Source organism: Larus michahellis, chromosome Z (genome assembly GCF_964199755.1).
Source record: "Larus michahellis chromosome Z, bLarMic1.1, whole genome shotgun sequence".
Lineage (NCBI taxonomy): Eukaryota > Metazoa > Chordata > Aves > Charadriiformes > Laridae > Larus > Larus michahellis.
Genome location: NC_133930.1, coordinates 26,625,223 through 26,643,859, shown reverse-complemented (window position 1 = coordinate 26,643,859; position 18,637 = coordinate 26,625,223). Strand labels below are relative to the sequence as shown.

The 18,637-nt window shown below is 37.9% G+C and overlaps 1 protein-coding gene across 6 annotated transcripts in view; it reads left to right on the top strand.

Moving 5' to 3' along the window:
• IQGAP2 (IQ motif containing GTPase activating protein 2) overlaps nt 1-16,819 on the top strand; it is a 128,840-nt gene extending 112,021 nt beyond the window's left edge. For all 6 annotated transcript variants that reach the window (XM_074569702.1, XM_074569700.1, XM_074569698.1 and 3 more), the window contains 11 exons: nt 153-237; nt 1,839-2,071; nt 4,228-4,360; nt 6,237-6,339; nt 7,176-7,317; nt 10,660-10,747; nt 11,604-11,816; nt 13,217-13,377; nt 14,231-14,374; nt 15,291-15,399; nt 15,887-16,819. In XM_074569702.1, the coding sequence (XP_074425803.1) occupies nt 153-237; nt 1,839-2,071; nt 4,228-4,360; nt 6,237-6,339; nt 7,176-7,317; nt 10,660-10,747; nt 11,604-11,816; nt 13,217-13,377; nt 14,231-14,374; nt 15,291-15,399; nt 15,887-16,000 (1,525 nt within the window). In that variant the 3' untranslated portion in view covers nt 16,001-16,819. The remainder of the gene's footprint in view (nt 1-152; nt 238-1,838; nt 2,072-4,227; nt 4,361-6,236; nt 6,340-7,175; nt 7,318-10,659; nt 10,748-11,603; nt 11,817-13,216; nt 13,378-14,230; nt 14,375-15,290; nt 15,400-15,886) is intronic.
• The last annotated feature ends 1,818 nt before the right edge of the window (nt 16,820-18,637 follow it).

Genomic DNA, 18,637 nt, shown 5'->3' with positions numbered 1-18,637 from the left:
GTGAATGTCTCCCTGTACTTGAAACTTCTTGTATTTTCCATCATCTCACTTTGTGGCTGGGGAAAGTCAATAATGTGGCTGACTAGAATGATTGTTTTGTGTTTCATCTAAGCCTATCTAATATTTTCCCTTTTCATCTGTTCTACATGCAGTTATGGAATGAGATATATAGCCAAAGTTCTGAAGAGCTCACTCCATGAGAAATTCCCAGATGCAACAGAAGATGAACTGTTAAAGGTAGACTTCCAAGGGAAAACTGCCAGCAGCTTTGTTCTTTTAATGCCAAAGGGGATCTTTATTGACACTAAGCATTCTAATGAACTGAGAACTTACTGTAGGAGTTTGGCACTTCTTGGGTTGCAGAGGGGTGGTGGAAGGGGAGGAGCAGGGAACTGTGTTGCCACAACCTATCTTAATCCGGTGCTCAGCAACTCTTCTGGAAGACAGTGCTCAACCTGTTTTAGGTAGTAACTATTCTTAGAGGGTTGGAGTTTGTCTGAATCATCCTGGGTTTTGGTTTTGTACTGTGGTCCTTACCACCAGCAATCATTTAATGGAGAACTCCGTGATTTATTTTTTTTCCCCCCTCACCTGAAGTTGTTAATGCAATTTTTAAATACATTATTTTTTAATATTGTAATTTAAATAAAATGAGGAAGGGCAATTAAAAAAAAAAAACCAAAAAACAACAAATTGCAGGTAGAACATTACATTACACTTATTTAAGATACTTGTAAAAGTTGTAGGAATGATATTGGTACAGACCAAAAAGTAAAGTGTGAGTGATAAGCACGGTTCCAGCACACTGGCCGTTGCTGACCTACCACAGCCATGGTGCCACTTCAGAGGGCTAAGGGCAATTGCTCCATGAGTCTTTCAGCCAGATGAGAGACTGACAGCTTTCTCAAATTAGAACTATTTGCACTTCAACAATGACACTTTCATTAGAGTTTAATGAAATGGTTCTAAAATTACAATAGGACTATGATTGTTCCAAAAGATACTGTTCAGCATAAAAAAAAATATATATATATAAAAATATATATATCCTAGTGCCTAGTGGACTTCAAAATCCTCATCTAAAAATTAGTTCTGCTTTTGTATGTTTTAACAATGCGTTGGAAATCCTCGCAAGCAGCATTCATGGGCCACTTCTGTACATCACTCCAGCAATGCAGATTAAGGCATTGCTCAGGTTATTTAAAAAAAAAAAAGGCAAATGGAGCATAAGGCATGCCACTGAAAGCCTTTAAATGCGTAAGCTGGAAGTTCTGCAGGTGACTATACATAAGCTGAGGCAAACTGCAAAAAGAGTCCTGCCTGTTACTGAGATCGAGAATGACTGAAGCCACTATCTGCACAATACAAGTTATTATAACGTCATTATAGAAATTGCAGTTTGGAAAATCTGTTCTCTAGTCTTCTAGGGCTGCATGCAGTCTTCATGAGAAACAGTGGGTCCCTTGTCAATGAATGCATTAAATGCTGGCAGATACCTATAGCACTTCAGAAAATGAACCTCTAGAGCTGAACTTTGCAAAAATCTAGAAGAGTTGTATTTGTCTTTGTGTTCAAATCTCTGCCTTGCATTAGCTGACCTAAAGCCAGCCCCAAACTGAAATGTGATTGTATAAGCCCCATAACTGGTGTTTACAAAGGTGTTGAAAGAGGCACATCTTATAAGACTACAGACTCTTCCAGTGAGCAACATAGGTAACACATACCTTTAGGGGGCTTCTAGCACCAGTTCCTATAGTCTAATTCAGAAATAATTGTTCATGTTTGTAAAATGTAATTACTGTATACAAACGGATGCTCACTTAATTTTTTTCTTTTAGATTGTCGGCAACCTCCTGTACTATCGCTACATGAACCCTGCCATTGTCGCTCCTGATGGTTTTGATATAATTGATATGACGGCTGGGGGCCAGATACACCCTGACCAGAGGAGGAACCTAGGTTGTGTGGCAAAAGTCCTTCAGCATGCTGCTTCTAACAAACTCTTTGAAGGAGAGAGTGAACATCTGTCATCTATGAACACTTACCTCTCACAGACATACCAGAAGTTCAGGTATGCAAAGCCCTCACAAACACCTACACAGTAAGAGGTCTCCTCTAGGATGAGTAAGGCAGGTGGACTCCTTGTTTATCAGAATTCCCTGCTCAGAGTCAAAAACTTTTGAGAAATTCTCACTGCTGAGGAAGTTGAAGCAGGAGTAACAGGTTATATTTCTGCTTGAGCATTACTTTGAGAACTGATCACGTCTGCTGGCTTGGTTGCAGTAAGGCTTCCTTACTGCAATCACGGATTGCGAGAATAGTGTGGGGTGATTCATCATCCAGTAAAAATAATACGTTCTTTGGGACAGGAGGACAGCTGAATGTTTTCTCTGAGAAAAAAACTTATTGGTCAGGAAAAAGCTGTATATTTCATTTTTATTCTTTTGTCTTTGCCAAGAGATTCCACACATATTTTATTCTTTCATCTTGCACAGTCATAGGAAATTGCGTGTTTTGCTACATTCCGGTACACAAATTCTTTGGGATTATTGCCCATCTTTTTGGGTCATTGCTATTGTTATCTTGAAGTGTTGTTCAGTCTTGTGACAAACTCACTTTCAGAATTTCTATCTTTAGTATCTGCCCTCCATGAAAGTAAATGCACTGTTCATATAATGAGAGATCAGTCATGAACACAAAGTCATTCTGTTTATTGAAGTATTTATGGGCATGACATAAACATAAAGAAACAATAGGGTAGAAAGTGTTACAGCAAGCATAACAAGCGCTACTGAAAGAGAGAGAGTATCCTTGTTGACCCTTTGATCGCTACAAAAGGAACAATCCCTCTTCTAATTAAGCTACTTTTATACAAAATCGGGTGTCTTGGTGACTGTGCTCTGTACTTTAACTAAAACCTCCTTAGACACCACCGGTGGCTGCTCTCAGCCACATGTTCCCCTTGTACTCATCCAGCAACTGCAATTGCACTATTAGCTTTGTTAAAAGATATTAGCCCTACCCAGATCTCTTACTGTGCATTTATAAACTTGTGCAGGAATTTGTCCAAGACCTTCTTAAACCTGTGAGATCGTCTGCCTCCACAGCCTCCTGCTGTAGCAATATTTAGAACTTTGCTGTCAGTTAAAATAGTGCTTCCTTTCATTTATTTTAAATTAGTATTTTTCTGCTAGTTTCACTGCATACCCCTTTGTCCCATTGTTGTGGGATTTGATGAATGAATTCTGCACCCATCTTATGCAACACCGCTGTGATTTTGTACAACATGACTATATCCCTGAGCTTTTCCTCTCCAAACAGAGGAGTCGCAGGCCTCTTTTTTTTTCTTTTTTTTTTTTTTCTCTCCCCCTAATACCAACTTCAAAGGTCCTCTGACCCTGAAACGTGCATCTTCCTTAATAGCACAGGGCTGGCACAGTAAAGGCAGGATGGCTCCTGCAGCATCCCTGTAGGCCTCATCTAAAACCCTGTTTCTCCCAGCTGCTCCAATTCAGGTCCTCTAACTTTGGAAAACAAAGTGGTCCTCTTTGGACAGGAGGACCTTGCTCGCTCTTGGTTGTCTGTGCACATCCTTGAAGCTGTCACTAGCTTGGAGAGACACCAGTTGTTGTCTCGGGAAGCAGGTCTCAGCTCTTCGTGTACGTGCTAGTCCTGTCAAAGTAATGCTTCTGCCATACTTCACACTTTTTCCCCTCAAGATTCTTGCATTTATAAACAATACCACATTTTATGTCATTCTGAGCAGCTCAATTTTCAAGTAACAGTGATTAAAACATGTGTACACCAAGTGGTAGGTTTGTGCAGCTATTTCAAATAATTTCTTCTCAGCACACTTTATACTAAAGTCCCTTCATAAAATTGGAGAATCTGTGGAAATCCTTTCATAACTTTCAGAGCATTAAACACAGGCTTCTCTAAGTGTTTAAAACTTATGAAGTAATCGCTTCTTGTTGAATAAAAAGAAAAAAGTTTACCTCTAAAACAATCTTCCATGAGATGTCCAGGAAAGATGGAACACTTTGTCATTTGTACTGATGTGTAAATGCGTTGTTTCCAAAAGGTTCCTTTCAAACACTAAGTGTAGATTGCAGATTATAAGAGAAATATAATGTATGTCAAAGATTTGATTGTGTTTTTTTTTTTAATAAGGCTAACTAAAGTGAGTTTATAAGAGGCATTAATGAAGCCTTTCTCATTTTCTCTTAGGAATTTTTTTCAAGCAGCATGCGATGTTCCTGAACCAGAGGAGAAATTCAATATCGATGAATACTCTGACATGGTGACCCTTAGCAAACCCATCATATATATCTCCATTGAAGAAATTATCAATACCCATTCGGTAAGTAAATGGAAATATACTAGTCAACAGACTAAAGTGTATAGATTATGAAATACTCCCAACAAACTGTCTCTGGGGAAGGCTCATTGTTCATTCTTCCTTTTGAAATAATTTCTTCAGTTCGTCTCTGAAATGGTCTGGACTTGAGTACTAGATTTCATTTTTCCCAGAAGACTGCTTCCACGTAAAAACATCACCTTGAGTAACAATTAGAATATAACATTTTCTGATGGGAGGAATGAATATTTTTGTTCTCATCTAGTGTGACATTTCTTATTTATAGTTACAAATACTTTCCTATCTCAGCTAAGAAAGTGACACCAATTTGAAGAAGCTCCTTTGACTCTGAAAATAGAGGAAGATTCAGTGTATTTCATGACTCTGGTATTCTGTCATATGTTTTGTTGGAAGCAGATGCAAAGGTCTGATTTAGAAGGACTGAAGCCGTGGCATCCTGCCAGTTCTTTATCGCGGGTAAAGAACAGACTAACTGTAGTCTGCAGTATGACTCATTAGGGTGTAAGTTAAATGTCTACCAAATGGTCCTTCTAAAGCTGGGATATTACTATCTGTTTCCTGGCTTGCAAACTGTCCCCTAACTTTCATTAACTTTCATTGCACATCTCTGTAGGATGTAACTGGAATGAGGGATCTGTTGGATTCATCAACTTTGGTTTTTGGTACTTTCCCATGTACCTCTTGCCTTCACTCCAAAGAACTTGTCCTGTGAATGTCTCTTTCATTCTGTGCTTGTATAGCACCAAGCATGGTGGAGTTTTAATCAGTACACATAGAGCTTCTCAGCAGTTCTCACAGTGTCGTAGTCAGCATTACTTATCATGTGGGGTAGCTGCTGCATGTGAGAGAGAAACTTGTTTTAAACAAATTAATGGTTGTGGGATTTAATGCTAACTTCTGTCTTCTAAGTATGTCTGAAATGCCTTTCTTCACTGGACATAGGTTTTTTTAGTTGTCAGTAAGTTTCTAGTAACAAGCAACTTTTGACTGACTATAACTTGCAGTGTTTAAAATAAAATCCTGGAATTTTCGGCTACTATCCATGCTTTGCTGTAGCTAAATTTCAGTGAAGCTTGGTGACACTGTCTTTCCATCAGTCCTCCAAGGAATATTGCTTCTATGGGGAATGGACTGCTGAATGTAGTGGTCACTAATGCTGCTGACTTTATCTAACTCAGCATGCAGTTACTTTTCTCACAGAGAGCGAGAGTCTATTTTCAAGAAAACGTTACTGCCCTGTCCATGCTCTTTGTTAACTTGGCTTACCAGTATTTTTGTGGCTTAAAGTTTTGAGAATGTGCCCAGGTGCAATGGAAGTTATCACGAATATGTTCACAAATCTGCAACTTTCAAGTCTATTAGAAGTTTTGCAGCAGGTGCTGCATAGCTAGTTTCCCACTTACAAAATACAGCTATTTCCGAAAGGTATCACTGATACTATTGTAAGCTACTGGAAGGGTATACAGAAAATGGGTATCTTTCTATGGACCACCAACCCTGCCTTCATTCCTTTGTGTGCTTAGTTCAAGACACAGCACTGAAATGCTCTGCTTATGATTATTGCCCTTTAGTCGGTAATACTTCGTTAGTCCTAAAGGAAAATCTTGAACTTCTGCTCAGCTGTGATGTTCAGCACTCCGGAGATGATTGCTGGAGGAGTGTGGCAAGCTGTCCTACAGAAAGAGTGACTCTAAACTCATAGTACAGAACTGAGAGTGTTCCCACCTTGGGTCTTCTGGAATCCTGATCACACTACATCTGTGTTTTTCAGCATTTAGTCTCCAGATTTATTTTAATGTATAAAGGCACTGGGAATATCTTTTTTTTGGACAGTGACTTCATTAACATTTATTTATAGCTACTATTAGAACACCAGGATGCCATTGCCACTGAGCCGAATGACCTGCTGAACGAACTGCTGGAAGGGCTGGGACCTGTTCCTGATGTGGAGTCTTTCCTGGGTATGCTGCTGTTCATCTTTATGGCTAACCTCACTCTAGGGGCAGGATTAAATGGGGGCTTGATTTAAATACTTTCGTGTCTCTCATAGTGTCAACTTCTTCATTTACTATGAAATTCTTTTCTGGACACTTTTTGTAACATCACTCCTTACGGTTGAACCTTCTTCTAACTGCAGTATTCACTCTGAAAACTAATGATGTGATTCAAAATCCAAGGATTAATAATGTTTTGAGCAGAATGATCCAGTTGTGCTTAAACTGCAGATAGAAAACAAGTGATTTTTTAATAATCTGATCTTAAGATTTGCTAGTATTAGCTAGAAACTTACAAAAAGTGAGAATTCTTAAAAGACCCATTTTTTTATTTTAACATTCAATTATCCAAATTAAAATGAAGTTTTAAAAATAACACACATTTATTAGAAAGTTATAAGAAATAGACGTGATGGATATTTAATTTGCCTTAATTTTATTCAGATGTGAACTGTTAACAAAGTAGCTATGATGTCATGGATAATAACAGCTTCCAAGTGAATAGCCTGCTAACATAGCTGCTACTCTTTCGTTTTTCGCTATCAATGTTAAAACAAAGGACGTTAAATTGTTTGTATTCTTCTTTGAGAAGACATGTGAGTCTTTTGCACATCAGTAGCTTGTTGGTTTTGATCGTTCAATGTCAAAAAAACCCACGGCTTCTAAATGGTAGGAATGGGTGTGCTATTTAATAAACTTAATATTTCTGATGATTTACAGTGATTTATCTAGGGTATCATTTGCTTCATGCATTGAATCATGGGAAAGTTGGCAAACGTGAAGTAAAAGATGTTTCCTTACAGGGGAAGGAGCTGTTGACCCCAACGACCCCAACAGGGAAAGCACGCTGAATCAGCTTGCAAAAACAGAGATTTCACTGTCTCTAACAAGCAAATATGAGTTAAGAGAAGGTGAAGATCAGGATCTCAAAAGCCTGATGATAAAGTAAGTTTTGGTCAAAACCTATATTCTGGTAATGCTTTTTGTTTGTTTGTTTTTAAAAAAAGAAAAAAAAAAAAAAAGATGATGCTTCTACCCTGCTGCCCTGCTTAAGTGCATTTTTGAGTAACTGAGTGCACTCAGTTTTCAAAACCTGGTTTGTGTTCAGTCCTACCCAAATTTTTGCAAAAATCAGAGAAACTATCGATTCTTCCAGAAAGCTTACAGAAAGATAAACGTAGTGCCACTTGTGTTTTGGACCGTGACTGGATCATTATCTAACCTAGTCATTGCTTTTCCATTCTGCTTTAAAACACCATGGCCTTGGGAAAGCAGAGAAGAAAAGCAGTCTAGCCTTGTAAGGGACAGACAGCGTCACACTGTCCCTTCCTCCCCCTCAAAGGAAAACACTTCCCTGCCATCAGGACCTTGAACAGGATGTGACTGTCACTTCAGCGGGAATAGTGCATGCTTTTATCCAGGGGAAGAAAATGATGTTTAGTCTGTTTGGTGAACAAATTAAGAAACGGCTACTGGGATACGCTGGAGCATAGGCTACATTATAGTCAAAAATATTTTTTAACAAGCATTTAGTATCGAAGTATTGGCACCCCTCTTTTGAAGTTGTTTCAACTCGTCCAGGATACAGATTGGCTTATTTAAATCCTGGTGCTTCCTGAACAAGGGGGAAAATAGAACACTGCTCCTCCTCTATTACTATGCTATTTTTACCCCACAAGTGTGAAGGTTAGAAGTCCACTTTAAAAGGAAATACAGCGTAAGGGTTTCATACTTTTGCAAGTAATAGGAGTGCAGATACAGGCTATGATTCAACTCTAATCTGCTAGTACTTTTTTTTTTCCCAAGTCAAAAAATCAGTAAACTTGAATTTACTAGGTTTTACTTCTGAAGAAAGTTCTTAGCTATAATGTCTGTAGTAAGTAGTGCAATTTCTATAAAAGCCATCAATGGCTGTTTAAAGCCTGGAAAAAAATTATGATTTTGAGCAGAAGAAAACTCTTACTATTTATCCCAAAAGGAAGAGGAGTTTTTTTCCACTGTGGAATTTGATCTGAATCTTAAACAAGAGTATACTGAGGTTTTCCTGTAACTTGTTATCAAATATTATTTGAGATCTAAAGTAAAGGGACTGCAACGACGATGTGAAATCAAAACTGTGTCAGTCACTTGCTATTCCAGAGACCAAGGCTCTAGAGCTGTTCCCAGGCTGGTTTTGTAATAAGGATATGCCTGACACCGTTCCTTTAAAAAAAAAAAAATAAAAAAAATAATTGTGCTTCCTGTCCCTTTTTCCCTCTGTGTAGGAGTAAAATACTACCTCGTAATGAAATCTCTAAAAATATGCAAAATAAGGCCAAAAGAAATGTCTTTAATCCTCTACACTGTGCAGAAATATGTTGAAACAATAGCATGAGAAATAGCAAAAGAATTTAAGTGCTTTCAAGTAATATTTCTCATGTTTTGAGGAAATTCAGTAAATAATTTGGCAGAAGAATAATTAGCAGCCTGTGTTAAATGGCAACAATACCAAATACTTACCTTTTACACAAGAGATGTGTAAATACAGATGCCTAGCTTTCCTACTTTAGCTGCAGTGAAGTCTCTTACTGCAACTGTGAAATGTTAGGCACCTGGCTAAAATTCAAGTCACAGGTGATTCACTGAATGTTCCCGTTTTTCGCTGCAAGTGACATGCCCCTTCTATAGGAATATTGATATATTTGCTTTTTACACGGTTTTCTTAAGGCTTCTGTGAAGAACCCTAAGATTTGCCGGTACCCCTGTGTAGAGGACTCTACGCAAGGTGCCTGGTCTGCGTGGTTTTCGTGCGCAGGTGACAAGCTGCAGTGAAGGGGGAGGCATCCAGCCCCAAACTGGGTGTTTCTGGAGAATAATAGAGCTGAGCAGGTCTGGTACGCGGGGAGAGGATGTAGAAATAAGCCTTGTGTCTTATCAGCCATGTCAGCGCCTGTTTACGCCCAGCTGTGCATAAAATGAAAACGCCATCCCACGTACGTTAATGTAGACTGTGGTGGTGACCACCAAAGACTGACACAGGTTGCGTCAGAGGAAGCCAGCAATGCGTCGATGTAGCCCAAGTGAACCAACTTTAGGAATCCTCTCTGTTTGTTTGTTTGTTTGTTTTCCTGGCAAACTGGAGGGGATTCCAGGAAAGCTTGTGAAGGAAAAATACACTTAACAGCAATCCTTCAAAAGCTGTTGAATGTTCTAGGACCACTCAGTGCAGTTAACAGCAGCTCTGGATGAGCAAACTAGTTTCCAGGAGGTTGAGCAGGTTGCCTCCTAACACGGAAGGAGCAGGGCTTCAGGTCTGCCTGTGCTGTCAGTCATTCCTGCCTTGCTGCCCCTGCCATGGAAGCTTGGATCATATCCAAATACTTAGTGGGTCTGGATAATGTTGCCGGTATATGAGCAAATCTTTTGTCCCATTTCATTGCATTTTTATGAGACCTTCTAGTCCTGAAAACACCAACAAACGCCCCAACTGAACATAGGTAAACTATAATTTTAAACAGCTTTTAATCACAGAAGCCTTGATCATATTTAGACATTTTCCTGGGAAACTCAAGCTGCATCTTCAAGTTTCTGTTAATTTTTAAGAAAAATGAGCTATATCTCATTTGCAACAGTGTCCTCTAAATTAACAGAATTCTGTTGCAGGATGTTCTCAGAAGCATTATGTATGAAGAGGCAGCAGGAATGAGATAAATTCTTACCAAAAAAAGAACGGGTTTACATATCAGGGTGTAGCAGCTTCCCTTTTTTAGTTAGGAAATGTTCCTTGTCGATTGCCACTAGAGAAGTATTTGCCCTTAAGTGGTGTGCATAAATGTACTGAGCCGGATGTAAAAATTCCTTCCGAAGTTCAGCAGTTTTGAGTGCGTTTTCACTTTATTCAGTAAATATGACCCTTAATGGGACCATGCATATCTCAGGCTTTGCAAAGATTACGCTCCTATCTGCTGTTTTGTCATGATCATAATTTAAATCCACATGTGAGTTGTTTCTTGGATTTTTCTTATGCTAACTGTAACTTTTTTTACTGTTCTGGTTGATTAACTGCTTTCTAAAATAAAAGGGGAGGGGGAGTATGCATGCATTTCTCTATTCAGACCTGTCTAGAAGCCAGATGTTCAACATTATTAATGGAAACTCTGAAATATAAAAAGATAGGAAATACAAACATTACCAAGTATCCGTAATAAAGGGGGAGCTTGCTAGTTTTAATGTTGAAGAAATGAAATGCACCAGTGATCCAGTGACAACTGTTTTGTAATATATATATATATATACACTTTTTAAAAGGACCAAAAGACTTATTGTGGATGTGATACGAACACAGCCAGGGGATACGCTCTTAGAAATATTAGAAACACCAGCCACTGCACAACAGGTAAGTGCTGTACTGTGCCTGAACAGGGAAGAAAGTACGTATTTTATTATAGATATTTGAAAGCCTTAGCAGATCTCTGATGGCTTTCTCCACTGTTTTATAACAATGAAATCATTTTTGCTGGTTTTAGAATATTCACATCTAGAGATTTCAAAATGTGAGACTTGCAAATTTACTGTGTAATTGGTGACAGCTTCAGAGGAAAAGAAAAGTTTAGTCTTGCTGTCAGCTAGCACAACTAGAATAATATTGTTTTTCTTTACATTTTTTGAAAACAGGGTCTTTTCTCTCCTGTGTTATAATACAATCGAATAGCCTGCGATGAATCCTTCTGCTAGATTTTTTTGTTGTTGTTGTTTTCTCACGAACTTGAGCATCTTAACTCAAGTTCCCTGAGGCCTAGTTTATTTGCTTAAGCACTACAAGCAAACATCTGCCTGGGGAACCACTGCTACCCTTGGTATGGGAATTGAGTGGGAACAGCTCCCAGTTGAAGACTTCCCTGTAGATACTGACAAAGCTATGTCCCAATAATGTGCACATATTAGCTTTCCTCAGTGTGTGTGTGTACGTAGGAGACACCTGTGAGATCTGGTCAGTCTTGCCAAAACTACGGGAAGTCATATAGTCGTCTGGTTGATTTTAGACTTGTTTTGTGATTACTTAAGGCATGTCAAAAGGCATAGTAAATCAACTACTTTCAGACCATGTACTAAAAGGATATAAATAAGGCCTGCACCTTGATTCTTTATAATCTCCCTTGAGAATTCCATGTACCTGAATACTTAACTGTTATCATGAGTCTGACAATAACTGTTCTGGATATTTCTTTTTTTTTTTTTTTTCTTTTACCCAGGAATCTGCTCACTTGAAACTTGTAGAAAAACGTGCCATCTTAGATTCCAAAACTCCAGAGAAAATGAAGCACAGTCAGTCTATTTTTGAAGATGGGCAGCTACCTGTAGAACAAAAGAAAAGGAAAATTCAGAGAAACCTCCGGACATTGGAACAAGCAGGACTAGTGTCTTCAGCAACTAAATACCAAGAAATTATAAATGAGATTGCTAAGGTAAATGGAGCATGCTACCTTGTATATTGATGGGTTTTAGGCATGTAGCCTAAATCCATTTCAGCTAGAGATGTACATGTATGGTATACATGTACAGAAAAATGTACAATATATATTTTTCAGAGAACACTACACTAAATCGCTGAAGCATCCAGATAAGATCCTGACAAAATAATTGAAAAACAGGACTCTTATGCGTAACTACCTGAACTGAATAACATACACCTATAGACTTTCTTATCCAGATTTGATACTGATGCTGTTTTAACTTCGCCAGTACAATGTGTTTCAATATAGCTTTTTATCTTTTAAAAAGAATCAGAATTATCCATCAGTGTTTCAATTAATTATTAATATGGTCACGGTAGAGTTTAAAAAGACTTAAAAAAAAACCCAAAAAACAAACAACCAACAATAAAAAACAAACCCAGAACATTTGATCTGCACTGGTTGGGCAGGACACAAGGAGATGAGTGGGCCAATGCGGTGCCCATCCTGGGTTTGATAAAGCACTGGGCCTGTTGTGTGCAAATTGGGAAATCCTGTTCCAAATCCACACCCAACACTGCCTGTAAGAATCTTAGTGTATTGGATTAGCTTTAATTACTCATGAGTAATATTGGATTATCTTTAGTTACTCATGAGCAAATTACTCATAGTTCACGAGTGATTTACATATTATAAATATGTGGGGGTTTTTAAGTTGCAAATATATTTGAATGTATAAATTAGTAAATTACTCATGTGAGCTAAGTCTCTAATATTATTAAATATGTCATGTTGCACCTACTCTGAAGTGCCATTTTAAAGCCCTGTTTTGTTCATGTGTCTGCATCTGCTTCTACCTGTGACAAAACCATTCTACATATGTATTCAGTGTCCCGTTCTCTTTTATTCCTTATCTATAAGCCAAGGTGCTTCAGTTTGAGCCGTGAAGGCAATCTGAAGATTGGGATGAGCCTTAGGACTGGAAGTTGCCTACCTCAACTCAACCATTACCTTCAACCCGAGCTCTAGTTTAGCAGTAACTAGTTCTTACCCACTAGAAGCCCAGGCTCTCATTTCTTAGGCCTCTCACCTAAAACTAGCTGTGAGAAAGCTTCCATTTATAGCATGAAGGTGACGTCTTCCTCATGACATCTGTGTCTGACCTGGCCTGGACACCACAGCAGAGTTCAAGATACCACCACTTGTATATATGAATAGCAATGTAATTGTTGTCTTCCATCCAGTCACGTAAATTGTACTCACTACTGGTACTGTGCTTGTGAGAACTAACACGACAGTTCATGCTTTCTCCCAGAAATTAAGTCAGGTTGTATAATTGTAGATTGTAATGGTAATAAGCTGAGACTTTTCAAAATATCAAATTAATAAACCAATCACACTGATTTATTTAGGATATCCGGAATCAAAGAAGATACAGACATCATCGAAAAGCTGAACTGGTAAAACTCCAGCAGACTTTGAATGCACTTAACTCCAAGACAGCATTTTACGAAGAACAAATTAATTACTACAACACCTATATAAAAACTTGTTTAGACAACTTAACAAGAAAGTGAGTTGTGTCTTCTTGTCTCTTAATATTTCCGTGTGTTTTATCAGGAGGGATTGAAGGTGTCATTCTGTAGCTGAAAGTTTTGATTCTAACAGATTGACAACCCATGGATTAAAAATTTTATGGGAGTGGCCGCTGCGACCTGAGTCAAAACCTGGAAAGTAAAGTCTAGCAATTGCTTAAGGCTCCCTTACAGAAAGAAGCCTGAGATGTATACGTGTTTTCAACATATGTAATTGGTGATACTTTGCAGATCCATTTGCATGCTTTGAAGTCATGCAGCTTTGGGAAGTAATTATTGATTTTCTTCCTTCCTTAAAAGGACTGGATTTTGTTTTTAGAATTGAAAAGGGGAAATAAATGCCTAAAGAATTTTACTTTTCAGGTATCACGCAGTTACTCAAGACCAAGCTCCACCGCGAATGCCACTGAAGTGTCAAAATGAAAACGTTTCACTGACATGACCAGGAGCTTTTCCAGTGCATACTTCATTGGCCCAAAAATGAACTCTAATGGCCAATCTTATTTAACACCTATGTTAGTGTATGCTTACGAATTTCTGTTTTAAAGTGGTGATGGTGCACTCTTTTGGATCAGGGTTGCATTTCTCAATGGAGTATAAACAAGTGCTAAAAAAACATTGATTCAAAATCGTTGCCAAAATGTTTAGGTGATTCACTGTGTCATAAAAATCCCTCTGATTCTTAGATTTGTTTTGAATGTTAATTCTGTTTATTAATAAGAGTTCAAGGAGGCAAAGAGTGAAGGAAAGCTAAATAAGGCTAGAAGACTAGCTGAAGTATAAAAGACCCGGTAGACAAATCAAAAGCCATTTTTCTTATTCTCTTCCCAGAAATTCACGGAGGTCAATTAAACTAGATGGAAAAGAGGAAGTGAAGGGAAGCAAAAAACTGAAGCAGGCCTCATTAAAGTATACAGCTGCAAGACTGCATGAAAAAGGTGTCATCCTAGAAATTGAAGATCTTCAGACCAACCAGTAAGTGTGGTATAAAACAATTCAGAGCGTTTTTCTAATCAGCAGCTGCTTAAGGGGCCTGGCTTTTCTTAAAAGAATTTTTGCAATTTCCTGTACCACACCTAAAATTACCTCAGACTTTTACATTCAGAAGAATGATAAAACTTAATTGTCATAATTCATTTTTTCCCTTGTACCTTGCTATATGATTACCTTGGGAAAATATTTGAATAAGCCTATTCTGGCATTAGCTTAGATGAAACCAATGCAAGTTTGGCAGCACACTCACTGCTAATGACTGATGTTTTTTCAAGCAGGTTTGGATTTTTTTTAATTTACTGACCAATCACTTTCGTATAACTGAGTAAACACCTGTTTTCCTGCACTTCCTCACTATGACAAGGTGAATGGATGGGGTGCTTTAACACCGCTTTTAGGCCACTCTAGTGAAAAAAGAATCTTTCACCCTCTGCATTCTTCCATCTGTCTTCTGCATGGAAAAAAGTTTTTCAGGTTGCATTTTTTTTCCAAGTGGGTTCATCAGGCAGAGGAAGCCACAATGAGGCAAACTGAAACCAGGGAAGAGTGTATACACACCTGCATGGAGACATTCAGGCATGGCAGAACAAAAATCTGTCTGCCCTGTTCCCATGCCGTGGATGCTTCGTCATCTTTGTTCCCAGAAATTCCCACAGACTTTTTTTTTTTTTTACCCCAATATGAAAGACTTGAGAGCTCTATATTCCACACTGTATGTACACCAGAAAGTCTCCAAGAAAACACTGCAGTAGGGATGGAGTGGATCATTTGACACACCATTTACACTGCTTACAGTCAAAGTTCTCTTGTATTCTGCAGGGTTTTTCCCCCAAACTGTCTCTGGACTACATAAAACTGCACAGCGTACATAATCAATTACCCTTCTTTTTGTTTCGAGGTTTAAGAACGTGATGTTTGATATCACACCTGGAGAAGAAGTGGGCGACTTTGAAATCAAAGCAAAATTTTTGGGGGTTGAAATGGAAAAAGTGCAGCTCCATTTCCAGGTAGAGTTTGAATTTTATTACTTTGCTACATAGTCACAGTTGCATTTTTTCTAAATATAAACTATTTCAGATGCATTTTTTTATATGTATTCATGAACTATTCAGTTAGCACAGAGCAGCAGATCCTGTGGGGAATAACTATACAAATTCCATAGGATGCTGTGCACCATGTTGGGTTAACGTTTATATTAGGGCAACTGCATGAAACCAAATGCCACATTAGTTCAGTGGCAAGCAGCAAATATCAAGAGAAAAGGTAAATACACAGAAAACAGTATTTATTCTGGTTTACTGTTAGTGACAGTCTACAATTTGGGATGTAGAGGACGTGTAATGTTTTCTACACCTATCCAACAGTTGTCTGCAATTGTTTAAATTGTGAAGGACCTGGAGTTTGAGATGGTTATCACATGATGAAAACAACTCCATCTTGTTGCTGTAAAGTATGGATTCAAACAGAGACTAATTATTTTATTTCTGACTATAGGATTTGCTTCAGATGCAGTATGAAGGTGTGGCTGTAATGAAAATGTTCGACAAAGCTAAAGTGAATGTGAACTTGCTCATATTCTTGTTGAATAAGAAGTTCTATGGAAAATGAGTGTCTTCAGATACCATGGACTGCATCCATCAGTGGGAAGTCTGTTCAGTATTTTTTTTTCTTTTAAACATTTGTTTGAAGTTTGTCATTAGAGGCATATTAACTTTAAAAAGATCCCTAAAGCACCAAATGTTCAGAGGAATGTACACAGTGCCTTTTCAACATTGATAATGAAGCAGAAAAATACAAAATAGATTAAATTAAGCAGTTCAAGATTTCATTGGTGTTGGTACTTTCAAATCAAAATACTGCTTAGAACACTCAACTATTGTGGTTGTATGGATTTTACGGTAGGCAGAAATTGATTTTAGTTGAATATATAAATGTCTTCCTATTAAAACATTTTTAAATGACCTCAGATATATAATATAGTTCTTGTTAGACTCTAAGCATTTACCAAAAGAAATCCTAATTTGTTTCTAAGGGATAGTTTGGGCAAATATTTAGTTACATACTAAGCCTATTTTCTGGCAGTTGTCAATTGTAAAGCAAACTTATTGTGCAATTCAAAAATTTTTATAGGTAATTATAAAGCGACAGGAACATCTTACTGTACAAAAATATATTTTGTGATTCATTCCTACTAAATGCACTACTGCCTCGTGTAAAATGACATTTTCTACTTTCACAGCCTTTGGAGTGGTATTGGGGAATCTGAACAGTGAACAGTTGCTGTTCAGTTTGAAGTATTTGAATACGTAAATTGTGCCTGTCTGTCTTTTTTGTAAGAAAATAAATGCAATAAAATCAGTATTTAGGTTGGTTTTTTAAATATTCCTTGGAGATTCTTCTATGTGAAATAAACATTACCTAATTAAACTGTCTTGGTTCCTAAATTTCATTTAAAAGAGTCATTAAAGCAGCAAATCCAGATGGTAGCGAAAGAGTCTCTTTCAGTGCTTTTATAAAATTGAATCTGACTAAGCTTGATTGTCCTCACAGTACACTTTGTGAAGGTTGTTCAGCAGTGAAGACTTCATGGCCTTTATGCCGTTGAACATGATGATGATTTTGCTGATGAACTATCAATTATATTTACAGAGCAAAAGTGTGTACAGTAGATAATGTGATAAATATATAAACCAAATATTTCCTACTTTCACTTCCCTTGTGATGAACATTTTAAAATACGGATAGTGAGGCATTCTGGAACGCATTTTAAAAGCAAATATTAAACAAGTGTTCATTCTGAAGGTGGAATAAAACACTGAACAGTCAGTGGCAGATACACAGACTATGAGTTTAGTTGGTATACTGACCTGTATTATACAAGCTGAAAAAAATGATTACACTTACTAGACGCATTCATTTATGCATGGCATTAAATTCAAACACTTGACCACTTTAAAACAGCTAATATCCCTAATTAAAAGATAAACAGCTCCTACATGCTTCCATTTTTCTTCTAGCTAGTTATGTATAAACCACTTTAACGTGACATAAATGCTGCAGTATTAATACCTGTGATGACTTAAAATAGCTGCATGGGAAGATGAAAGCAAGCACTTTACTCTTACTTCCATAGGAGATAAATGAGTTGTACTTGAATATTAATTAAACTCAGAATCTTTTGTCCGCCCCCCCCCCTCTTTTTTTTTTCCTGTAACAGGCTTGACTAATCCCTACATATTTTTGAAAAAATTGTAGCTGAGCAGGTAAGTCTGCACAGGTGGGATGTTGATCCTACAACCAGACCTTTGAGGTAATGTGTCAAAAGCCTGGAGTTCTGCTGGTGAGACATACTAGAGCCCCCCAGCCTTTGCAGAAGTCAGTCACTTCTGGATATGCTGTCTTGTGTTACGCGCTTGACACACCTAGTGACTGCTTAGTTCTAATGCAAACACCATGTTCCTCAGTTATTTCCTGATGTACACAAGCTTATGAAAGCTTATTTGGTCCCCAGGTAACAACGTGTATGAAAGGTACAGTCTGTGTGCTAGCGCTCACCTTTTCCAACCATTTCTTGGGCTTCCTGCTCTTCTAGTGCACATCAAAGAGTAATTTCCATTTCATTTCTTTAAACTCCTTTAGAAGCTTTTTTTTCTTAATTAACTATTTCAGTTTAGGGCCTTGTCACTGAACAAATAATGAACCCTGCTAAACAGGACTGACGACAATGATTCTTACCTAAATGTAAGATTGACAGTAATACTAAGTACCATGCAAACGAGCAAAGTAATCCTCTGCCCACCCACTGCTGTCCTATGCTGCCGACAGCTACTAAATACAACAAAAAAAGAAAGGGGCTTTTTGGAGGCTGCTGTAAGCTGCAATTTAGGGTCTTCAAGGTTTGATTGGACTTGATGAAACCACTTTTTATTCATGAAACAGTCATGTGGAAAGACTTGCATTGCTGGTGCAAAACCTGAGGAAAATGCCAGTACAGCTGAATAGAGACCATGCATCGTTGTCACCACAGGTGGCATGCCTATCTCTCAACTTTGTCTTCCTTAACCAGTGGTAGTGAAAGGAAATTACAGTAAGCAGTAGGCTTAGCCTGTTAGCCCTGCAGTTTGCATTTTTCTACCGCATGTCCTTAGAGTTGACTAAGAGTACTTGGCAGCTAACTTAGAATGGGTAAGTTCCAAAATAAAATGATGGGGCTCTGAAGATCCAAAACTATCCAGAAAATTGGAG